Source organism: Rhipicephalus microplus, chromosome 6 (assembly GCF_043290135.1).
Source record: "Rhipicephalus microplus isolate Deutch F79 chromosome 6, USDA_Rmic, whole genome shotgun sequence".
Taxonomy (NCBI): Eukaryota; Metazoa; Arthropoda; class Arachnida; order Ixodida; family Ixodidae; genus Rhipicephalus; species Rhipicephalus microplus.
In genome coordinates, this window is record NC_134705.1 from 107771554 (window position 1) to 107783618 (window position 12065).

General features: G+C 46.6%; 1 protein-coding gene across 3 annotated transcripts in view; it reads left to right on the forward strand.

The window, feature by feature from the left end:
• Window positions 1–12065, forward strand: part of LOC142765419 (uncharacterized) — a 179839-nt gene that overhangs the window by 88629 nt on the left and 79145 nt on the right. For all 3 annotated transcript variants that reach the window (XM_075866403.1, XM_075866405.1, XM_075866404.1), the window contains one exon: window positions 1031–1078. In XM_075866403.1, the coding sequence (XP_075722518.1) occupies window positions 1031–1078 (48 nt within the window). The remainder of the gene's footprint in view (window positions 1–1030; window positions 1079–12065) is intronic.

Here is a 12065-nt window from a genome sequence, read left to right on the forward strand (position 1 = left end):
GTGTGTCCTGTTTCCCACAGTCAAACAGCAGGTGATATACATCCTCGTCGTCGTGGCCACGAAAGCATGCGTTGATGGTACACGCTAAAACTGGAGTGAGAAGCGCTCTGTTTGGGCAGCTCCGAGTATTAGACAATCCATGAGACTGTTCAAGCCATTGTGTCAATTCAGGCCATTGTGTCAATGTGGCGGATTTTTTAAATGAAGAATACGTGCTGTGATCTTTTTCGACGTAATGATAAGCGTATCACAAATGTAACCTGACACCAGTGCTTCCGCATCAGTACATTTGGTAAGGAGAACACAAAAATACCATGGAAGGTTGTAACCATGCATGTATCTCAAATAGTTTGCTGAACGAAGGAATGCCGGTGCTGTGTGTTTGAAAATCTGTCTTCCAAGATTGAGGCAGACGTCTCGATAGTTTCAGTAGCGTTAAAAGTGATAATTTTCCCTGCGTGCAGTAGTCCAGTTTTTCTGCAAGTTGGTAGCAAGTGGGAAGTCGAATGCTTTCATAGACCTCCCACAGAATAGCAGTGTGTTATATTCTAGCTCTGTTTTGATGGCACATGCATCCATTCAGTGAGTGAAATCTAAACAGGTTTTCTAGATCAAGAACTAGTTGAGAACACATTGCAACATCATTCTGTGTGTGAAATTTTTAACGTAAATATACGTACTGAAAACTACTTCGCACGAGTAGCATAATTTAGAAACTGAAGCGCGGCGGCGCACAGGCAGCCTATTCCTACTTTAGAGAATTCTACTTACAGCGCAACATTGTAGCAAGACTGCCCGTCTTGCTACATTCAGAAACTGACTTTCAGAAACTACTCTAATGCTTTTATTGCTTCAGCCTTAAGCCTGTGTTGTTCTTAGAAAGGCGATGTGGCAGTAAATACAACCTGTCCAGAAAACTGTCGAGAAAACAATTCGTACTTTACCTTTGTAAACAGTGCTGTTAAAATGATATGTTTAATCATATTTTTGTGCATGCAGGTACTACTAATTCTGAGTTGTCATCCTGTAGTCTTTTCAGTTTCCATCGCCATCAAGCCCCATCGCTGGTCCAAGTAGGGTAAGTTTTTCATTTCTACACAAACAAGGATAATATTGAGGTTCGAACATTTCTTTTTATATTCTCTACCTGATGCTAGTTCAAACCAGACTCGCGCCACTAAAGGGGGCAATCAGACTAGTGCGAATTGTGCTTAACCCACTACCTGATCATTTACCTATAATTTTTCCAGAAATGAATAAAAAAATCGCAGCTTTGCCTCAAAGGCGTAGCTATGACCGTGATAGCAACAAATTTAAAGGTGACGCGGAGAATAGAAATCAGATAGAAACATGCCCCGTGTTTCTCACGCACAAATCACGCATGAAATGTACTCGCAAGTACAGATGCACGCGAATAGGCGTCTCTGTTGTTACTTTAGTGTGTCTGAAAAGCACGCAATTTTCGCAAACGAAGACTGCAATGATTGCAGTGACCTTTGTGCGCCCGGTAACTGCAATAGAATCGTTACAGGTAAAGCCGAGGCCAGCTAAGACGTTCGATTCTCTCCTTGTTTTCACCGCAAGATATTGGCGAGCTTGGGAAAGTCACTCCACATCCTATAAGCAGGGCAAAGTACACGTGGGAGCTAGATGAAAGCGCTGGCCGCTGCGCGATTAGGTGACGCGCGCTCCTTGAGCCATTTTGCTGGTATTGCTAAAAAAGTCACAACATATACTCGGAATGAATGATGGCGAGTGGGGTGAAGCGTTCGTCAGCCCGTCCGTGCTCCATTCGTCCGTTCGTTCTTGCTTCCGCCTGTTTGCGCGACCATGTGTGCATCCGTCCGTGCGTCTGTCGATCTGTCCATGCGTCCGTCCATCCATCTGTCTATCCGTTCGTGCGTCCATCCTCCAGTACGTCCGCGCGTCGGTTACTGTATCCATCTGTTCGTCTTCTGGTCTGCCTGTCTGTCCGTCCGTGCGCCCATCTTGTGAACACTCCAAGTACCGCCATCTCGCATCTCACATGCCCTGTGGCACATACCCGCTTCGCGCGTCCATCAATCCATCCGTCTGTTCATGCGTCCGCCCGTGCGTCCATCTAGTGAACTCTCCAAGCACCACCGTCTCTCATCTCGCATCTCATGTGGCACATACCCGCTCTAGAGCGGGTATGTGCCACCAGTGGTTATGTACATCATAGGAGGATGTAAGGACTCATGCTTTAAGGAGCTTCGGCCCTAAAACAAGATAATTCTCCTAACATTCCGGTCAGCGGCGGTAAGTGGTACAAATAAATAGCTTGCTGTTTAAACAGTTTAGGAGGTGCTCTTTGATGGCTCAATGGTTAACGCCTCGCACTAACGAAATAGAGGAGCCCAGTTCAATACCGCGTGCCGGAGTCTTTCTATGGTTTTGTTTGTTTTTTGCATTTTCATATACATACATGCGTAAACATATAGATGAGTGACAGCGACGCTGACGCTGGCGAGAAAATCAAGCCGAGGGTGCCTATATAATAGCTGTTACAATAAAAACAACCATAACGAACAAGATCATGGAGCCTAAAAAACAATCATAATTCTATGTTGTATATGACCCACTATTGCGCATATTTTGAGAATTGTCTCTAACTGTAGCCCCTCTTTGAGATTTATTTTTACGAAAGGCGTTGTGGAGATCTTCCGTTCGGAAATTTCGACAACATTGGTCTCCTTAAGAGGCAAAGAAATCTAGACATGAAGACTTACTTTCATCTGAACTGCAAGGCCCAGCACAACGTCCACGATTCTGCTCGTCGACCTTCGTGTGAACAGTAGAGTGCACTCCACGCCAGGCACCTAGCGGAGCACCTTTTTGTGGGGAGTTATAAAGTCAGATGAATCGCTAGACCTTAGTATAAACCAAGGCGTGTCTTCGTGCAGGTGTTTCCTTCTATTGGCCACGTTTTAAATAAAGAGCATTACCACAATTGTTTGACGATGAGTACCCGCTTTCCACATGATTGTGGATAAATTAGAATTAACAAAACACAACATTGTTTAAATATTTTTGTGCTCAGCTGCGAAAGTCTTCGAAAGACGATAGTCTTCTGTTTGAAGGTGCTGCGCGAAATATCGACCATATTTGATACTAGATTAAAAAATAAAAGCTTCTCTAAATGGCACAGTCAGTGGTAAGTGACAAAACCATATCGAATTAGTGAAGTTCAGGAAAGACCCAATTTTTTGTTTATACCGTCGCATGAGCAGCGTTATGTAAGAGGGACAAAGGTTTTTAAATCAAGCATCTATGAATTTTTATAAAAGAAACATGCGGCCTACTGAATACTGATCTATGCTGCGCATCATGCAGGTATTTGTATTATTTGCTCTTTGATCGAGGAAGTTTACAGATGTCAAGGCAGTCACCAGATCAAATTGTTGGGCGTTCAGCAGGTGCTTCAACTTTCGCTGGGTGACTGAGTCGTGTGACAGACAGACAAACTCACAAAAAGACCAACATTTTGTCGTTTAACACTCACAAGAAGTACTATCGTCAGTATCAGTATACATACATATACAGTTTTACATCACTGATTCAGAAACTTCTCCTATGGTCAAAACAAGCACGTAGACACAATGTGCAATTTCAACTCAGCCTGCTTGGTCAGTATGGTCATAAAAAAAACTTACAGCTCTTCGTCCCTTTTACATTTATTTTTCATGGAGGAGGGCGTATCGTTCTATTCAGTAGAAACGTTCCGTCAATGTTTAGCACGTGGCACCTTTTCTAGAAGCCGTCTGTGTGGGTCGTCTTTCGATTAGTCTAGCAGAAGGTAGCATACATCATCGCAGTTATCGCAGTGCAAGCATACAAGGATGTTACACGCTGAAGCCAAAGTAAGTTCATTGTTTAAGCAGTTTGAAGTCTTAGGTGATTTATGAGAGCGTCGTTCGTTTTGGGAACTGAGGCAAATAAATGGTGCGGAAGATTACCATCAACGGCATATAGGATAAGTTCTTTTCTTCAGTCTCAGGAGAGAGCCATCCGTTTCCCCCAATTAACAGTCAGTTTTTCAGCAACAATTCAAGTCAATGTGTTTGTACGGCTGATATTTCATACAAAGCCAATGTGTAGAAAATTTTCTTGACATCACGATAAGTTTACCGCTAATGTGGTCCATAACCATTGTTTCTGCGTCAGATTATTCGGTAAGCATAACAGAGAAGTGCCGCAGAGGTCTCTAATCATGCTTCTGCAATGCTCGTTTGTTGAACGGGTGAAATCCATGTGGTGTGTTTGCCGAATTTGGTATTTCAAGCTTCAAGATAACATCTTCATAGTTTTTTTACATTTATTTTTTATTTATATATTTGCGCTGAAACCTCATTACAAGGTTTAGCAGGGTGGGATACAATGCATGAACAAAAATACATAATGATTTTTGTTTAAAAGAGCATTGTAGCAATAATAATAATAATAATAATAATAATAATAATAATAATAATAATAATAATAATAATAATAATAATAATAATAATAATAATAATAATAATAATAATAATAATGATGATGATGATGATTATTATTAATATTATTATTATTTTATATTATTATTATTATTATTATTATTATTTTATATTATTATTATTATTATTATTATTATTATTATTATTATTATTATTATTACCAACAGGCCCCATTGTCCAATGGGAGTCCACAATCATACTCGTTCTCCGGGTTGGTAAGAGACGTTGTGAAGACGAGCGTTGTGCCACAGCAAGTCGATGCATTGTTGCTTATGGATTCGTTCAACTGTAAGCCTGCGAGCTGCATCCGCTAGTCTGATGAATTCGTTCGTCTTGATACTAAACTGGTACCTGTCTAGTAGAAGCATGACATCCAGCATTGTAGTGACCTCCCTGCCATGAAGCAACTGGAATCGTGTGAATTCAGTTGTTTCTTGCACAGTTGTGTTGTAAGCGAACGTGACGTAATAAGGGTGTCATTCCAGTTTTTGTGGTTTTGGCAACGTAGATGGATAGCATGTCGGCAATCGACTTGTTTAGTCGCTCTGTAAGGCCGTTGCTTTGTGGGTAGTATGCAGTAGTTTTTCGATCTATTGTTCCGCTAAGCGGCATGACGTCTTGTATCATCCGCGTGGTAAAAGCTGTGCCACAATCAGTTATGATCACTGCTGGCGCTCTCGGGAAAAGGTTCGAGCAGATTCATGCCAATTCGTTAAAGTGGTTGTGCCGTAGGAGCGACTGGCTTCAAAAAAATGGCAGCATATCCAGGGGGTGAATGATGCCAATAGGGGCGAAGCATCCGTCCGTCCATTCGTTCTTGTTTCCATCCGTCCATGCGTCCGTCTGTGTGACCATTCATGCGTTCGTCCACCATCCGTGCCTGCGTCAGTTCGTGCGTCCACACGTTCATCCATGCGTCCGTCCCTGCGTTCGTCCATGCATCCACCCCTGCGTCCTTCTATGCGTCCATCCGTCCACGCAGCCATCCGCGCGTCCATTCATTCATCTGTGTGTCCGTTCGTCCATCTAGTCAACACTCCAAGTACCACCATCTCGAATCTTTTCATCATATATTACGCATATAGAACCACCAGTATCTAGTGGACATTCCAAGGACTAAACGAGAGGTGGCACACGCACACTTTTTTACGGCTGGCACTTTGTGTCTACTTCCCACCTTCAACCACCTCGAGTTCATGGTATATACTAGTTTACTGTATTCATGACACTGCAGCCCAACGCTCGCAGAACCTTTCTAAACCCAAGGAGGTTATGCCCAGCGAGTATAATGTAACAACAAAAGATAGTGCTAAATGTACATTCCAATGGCTGCTAATGGGGAATGAGAGACAGGCGAATTCGGCTTTTAGTAACGCGCACGCTGCGAATTTTTTATTGTTCAACAACGCATAGGAGAAATATCCCACTGTCTCCAACTTGCAAGTCAAAGCGTAAGACATGTTACGCACTACGACAAGGGACGAACGGGTGCCGCTTTAAAAAGCTTCGCCCCTAAAAGCCGGCCAGGCGCTGATGTGGTGCTTTATGGAGGTGGCACTCGTGACACGTTTTCACGTAATGCTTCACGTCTAGATTGAGCTTAGCCAGTAGTAGTGTTGGTGAATCCTTGCCAAGATACGTGTGAATCCTAAGTGGCCTGAGGAAAGCTCATTGTAACAGGCGTACAAGACATTGTCTCGTAACGCTGGCGGGATGTTGAGCAGATACTCAGCCATTTAAGGGTCGAAGTTTCTGTTATAGAGGATGTTTCTTCGAACGCAGAACAATGATTGCGATCGTACAATACTGGTGATGGGTGCGGCCTGCGGCTTTCAAGATATTCAGTAAATTGTCGAAGCTCGGAATTGTTCTTCTGCGCTTCAGCCAAGCCGGATACGCTAACGGCGCAGAAAAAACGGCTGTCGAGATCGTGATCACTTGACGCTGTCGTGAGGGGAGCTTGGGAAAGGCAGTCCCCGTCAGTATGCTTCCGGCCAGACGTGTACAATACTGTCAAATTGAACTCCTGAAGGCATAAGCTTCACCTTCTCAGACGTCCGGAAGGCACTTTGAGGTTTGCAAACCAGCAGAGCATATGATGATCGGTAAGAACTCTGAATGGGATACAATGCAAGGCGACCATACAGCCACGGTCTAAATTTAGCTATTGCCCAGACAACAGCTAGACAGTCCTTTTCAGTGGTATGTAATTCGCCTCCGCAGATGATAAACTCTGGCTGGCATAAGCAATAATACGTTCAACGCCGCCTTGTCACGGGACGATGACTGCACCAAGGCCGATGTTACTAACGTCTGTGTGTTGTTCAGTGTCGGCATCTTCGTCGTAGTGTACGAGTAAAGACTCAGTCAGAAGCCGCTGCTAGAGCTCGGACAAAGCACGGCTTCGCTCAGAGCCCCACGCGAAGGCAACATCTTTTGTCAGACGAGTGAGGGGTTCAGCAATGTTTGCGAATTTTTGCACAAATTGTCTGTAGTATGAGCAGAGGCCTAAATATCGACGCACATCATGTTTGTTGGCAGGTGGTAGAAAATTTGCCAGAGCCAATGTTCTGTCTGGGTTCGTCCGAATACCATCGTGGCTAACAAAGTGACCGATGAATTTCAAATCGTTGTAACCAAAATGACATTTTTTCAGGTTTCAGTGATAGGCCTGCCGTGCGAATTGCGCAAAACACAGATCTCAGTCGCTGCAAGTGCTGGTCAAACGTTTGTGAGAATACCACGACGTCGTCTAAGTAAACAAGGCATTTTTTCCACTTGAAACTGGACAGCACTTTATACATCAACCTCTGGAATGTCGCAAAAGCATAACACAGACCACAAGACAGCACCTTAAACGCGTACAGATTATCAGGCGTTATGAATGCTGTCTTCTCTCAGTCGCGTTCATCAACTTCGATCTGCCAGTAGCCCCTGCCTGAATCCATAGAGGAGAAGTATCGGGCGCGTCGGAGGCGGTCTAGGGAGTCGTGTACAGCAACTTCGATCTGCCAGTAGCCGCTGCCTAAATCCATGGAGGAGAAGTATCGGGTGCGTCGGAGGTGGTGTAGGGAGTCATCGTTGCGCGGAAGAGGATAAACCTCTTTCTTTGACACTTTGTTGAGTTTGCGGTAATCGACGCAAAATCGAAGAGTGCAATCCTTCTTGTTTATTAGCATGATGGGGGACGACCATGAACTGTCCGAGGTTTGAATTACACCGTCTTGGAGCGTCTGTTTTACTTAAAAACGTATTGCCTCTTGGTTTTTTTTGTAATACTCAGTGGGCGTGCTGACATATGGGTCGTTTAGCATGGTCTATGACAATGCGGCGCTTTACGGTTGGCATTTGCTTCATCTTGGAGGTGACGCGAAACAGTCGCTAAACATGTGGAGAATTCCGCGGATTTGTTTTTTCTGCGCACACGACAGCTTCGGATTGACATCGGCTGTATCTGCTACCACTGTGTCAATTTCAACGGCTGCAGAAATCGGGGCAATCGTCGTACACGCTTCATCTTCAATGGGTTCGAAATGAGAGATAGTTGTTCGCTTGGCCAAAAGTTGGTATGCTCCACTAAAATTGCTGACCAACACCTTGGTCATCCCGCGTTTAAATTGAAATATGCCGTGGGCAATGCAGATATGCTGAGACAAGAGCACCGAAGGTTGGCTTCAGCGATACCACTACTGTCATGCTCTATGTCGCCCTTTACAGTAAAGAAGATAGTGTTTCGTGGCGGAAGTGTGACGATGTCGTCGACGATGCGAAGCGCAGTCTTCTGGAGATCGGTATCTCTAGGCTTCGGAGCATAGTCGTCAGCGAAAGTTACGAGGCAGTCTCGATGATCTATAACAGCACCATGCTTGCGAAGACAATTCATGCCAAGAATAACTTTCCGGGAGCATTCGGGATGCACAATGAAACAAGCAGTCACCGTCGACTCACATATTTGCAGCCTTGTGGTGCATCTTTCTATTGGTGTCAATAGATGACCACCTGGTGCCTGAAGATTTGTTTCGTGCCCCCAAGGAGTCGTAACCTTCCTTAGTTCAGCCACAAGTTTAGCGTTGATAACTGGGCAGCCGGCGCTTGCCTCGACCAGAGCAGTTACCGGTTGGTTGTCGACAATAATGGCAATGTCAGCAGAAACGGGTCCGTCAGAGATGAGAGGTGTCGGCTGAAAAGAATCGTCGAAGGTCGGCGGATGAGTGAGAAGATGCTGTTTTGACGATAGCGTAACTGTGGTTCCACCACTGGAGGCCGCTGATTCTAGTTTTCCCGGCGTGGACTTGAGAACCTAGTGGATCGTCCCGCAACAACATCGGCGAAAGTAGAGTATTGATTCGAGGATGTAGAGTGTAGAGAAGACGGAGAGCGTGATTGGCGCCACTGAAGATTCGGAGACGGCAGGCTTGCCAAGTATTCTGCAATAGTGCGAGGTTATTCTCCATTCCGGGGCCGACGAGCGTCTGGCCGAAATTGATTGATTTGTGGGGTTTAACGTCCCAAAACCACCAGCCTGGCCGAAATACAGACAGGCTCATCTGTATGTACGAGCACTCCCGGTACAAGTGACCTGGCACACCCGGTACAAGTGACCACAGTGGTTGAAAAGTGGTCGATTGTCGGAAGCGCGCCACACGTTAGATTTCCGCACATTAGGTTGCAGATTGTCATAGTGTAGCGGGCCCGAGAAGTACTGCGGCAACTGCAGGCAAGTCGGTCGTGGGTTTTTATACTGCAGCAGGCGCGGCGCGAGAAGTGTTGCGGCGTCTATAGGCTGGTCGTTCGCGGGAAATAGCTGGTTGCCGGCGCAGGAGTGCGTACAGCTTCCGCATACGTTAGCAGAGAAGCTTCAGCTAGAGGCGCCACTAATGGTCGTACCAGCTGTCGTACTTCTTCACGGACGACGTCTGTCAGAGCAGCACTGCATGAAGCTTTTGGAGCTCGTCGCGTATAATGCTACGAACTAGCTTAGCAAGGCCTCTCATGCTCTTGGCGTCAGGTGTTGCCAAAGGTGCTGACAAACATGCAAGGTTGTCCGAACGCTCATACCGCGAAAACCGCTGTCTTAGCATTCGCTCCATTGTCGCTTCATGCAGGAATCGCGTCACAGTAGCTGGTGGGTATTGCACAAGTCCATCAAACAGCTGCTCGTTGACACACTGCATCAGAAAGCGTACCTTTTTTTTCTCTGTTATTGCGGTATCAGCTCGACGGAACAGACAAGGCATCTCCCAAATGAGCATGGCGACGCTTTCATTTGGTCTTCGAATGCGAGAATCGCGGGGGCGTTCTGCTTGTTCCTTCCGGTTGGCGCTACCATACGTGTTGCGCAGCTCAATGCAAAACACCGGCCGGGTTGTGAGGGCAGCCTCATGGTTCTCAAACCAAATACGCGCCTAATCTTCCAGGTAAACTAGACACACCGGAGTTCGCGGTGCTCGTCCCACTTGTTGGCGACGGTGACCCGATCGTATTGGTCCAGCCAGTCTTCAACGTCTTCGTAGAGCTTCCCATGGAAGGGCTTTGGGGTTTGAAAGGCTGCTGGCCATGGAGCTTGCGGAGTCGCGGTTTCTTCAGTCTGGCTTGCAGTTGTCGCACTTGCCATAGTTCTGGAGCGTTCCGGATGTGATCCAAACTGGGGTGGTAGGCCTAGTTGCCACCGACTGCGCCGAAGGTCCGCTGTTTCTTCCAAGGCATCGATGTTGGGGCCGAGACCTTTCTTGTGGTAACAGTGTATAGACTGTTACCCAGCACCTCTACCAGTGTCACGTTACACCGCAACTGCAACCTGTATATAAGACCACACAAGGACGTCAGACTGATTCGATCAATGGCAATGCAACTTTATTGTCTTCTCCGCAACGGCATCATCGTCCTCTTTTGAACAGCGGCACATACAAGTCTGCCAGCATCTATGGAAACAATACTGGCAGAACTTGTATTAGAGGCAATATTATGCACAGAGCGCTCGAATGGTTGTCTTGATAGCAATGTCGGTGTAGTCGAATCTCTCAGGTAACGATACCACTAGACGAAGTGTAACCCAATTGAACACGACAATTACGCCTCTCCCTGGTTCTGGCGCCACTGCTGTGCTTCAACGTCGTCATCCGTTGGAGAAGAAGACACTGCTGTGGACGAAGAGCGCGTAATGCCGAACGTGCACGCTTGAAGCGAGTCGCCGATGCGGAACTCCGTGTTCGTGAAGCCGCTGTGTAACGCCAACGACGAGTCAAAGATCCTGACATGTCTGCCCAGCAGGCTGCTGTCCGCAACAACGGCGAGCTGAAAACGCTGCAAATGAACGTCAACGACAAGCCTAGAACGTTGAAGTGGTTAGTCTTCTAGAAGCGACGAGGGAACGTCAGTGGAGAGCCGCCGACCTGCGAGTAAAACAGCGGGAGGCCAAACGCCAAAAACGAGTGGCTGATCTCGCCAGTGTTGCAAATGCCAGCACTGTTCACCAGTAGTCGCTTCAAATCCCAGCGCTGATCACCCGTTGTTGCAGACCCGGGTCTACCCGACGCTTCCCCGCTGACGTGGGTTACCGATACGTCAGTGTTACGTCGGACATGATCTCTTGTGGTAGTGTGGTGTTACTTTCGGTGGAGGGAACGATCACTGAAGAAGATGGGAATACGAAAAACAAACAGGTTTATGGCACTATTTACACTTATTTACGGCATATAAATGTTAGAAGTTTGATGAACCACGAGCGGGGTGGCTGAACTGTTAAATAATTCAGAGGCCCCTTCAACACTTTCAAGCGTCTTTTTAAGCCCCGTCGGGCTCCTCCTCCCCGAGTGAAGCAACAATCACACACAAACACAAAATACCACTCTCCAGAGCAACAGTAAAATATACATGGTCCGCCGAATAGCTATTGCACCTCTTGACGCAATGCTCCTCAGGTCCATGTTTCACTGAGGAGAGGGGAAATGGGCTTCTCCTCCGGAACAATTTGGCGGTTGGGTTCTCCTTACGCCTTTCCATGGAAGGGAAGCCACGTAGTAGATATTTGAATCGCGGAGACACGACCTGTGCGTTCGGTATACTTCACCGTCTTAAACAAGGCGGCCCGGAGGATTTTCTTTTAGGGACATTGGCTCACGAACCTGTCTTCTAATCCCTTTGTGGCTCCCCGCCACTGGACGCTGATTCCGAGAGAACTGGGGTTCCGGGCGTGGGAGCGCTGCCCGGCTAAGTTTTTCGGGGTCAGCATGTCACCTACTGATGAGGGTCATAACAGCTTCCCCTCGCCAGATGAGTCATGGAGGGCAGCACTCACTGCTGCTGCTCGAACGACGAAAGGGCCGCAGCTGAATGCCAGGAACTCCAATTCGCTTGTCGCACTGTCTGTGTAATTGCCGAAAAGTTTGACGTCTTTGAAACTCGACCACATGCACAAAGAGGCACTCAGTTCCCTCCGAATAAACTAAGCTTGAAAAACAGGGATGCAAACCAATTTCGTTTACTGGCCTTAAACTAAGAGCTCACAATCAAAACTCTCAGGATTCCCTTGTGCTGAGAAACCAGACGTGCTCT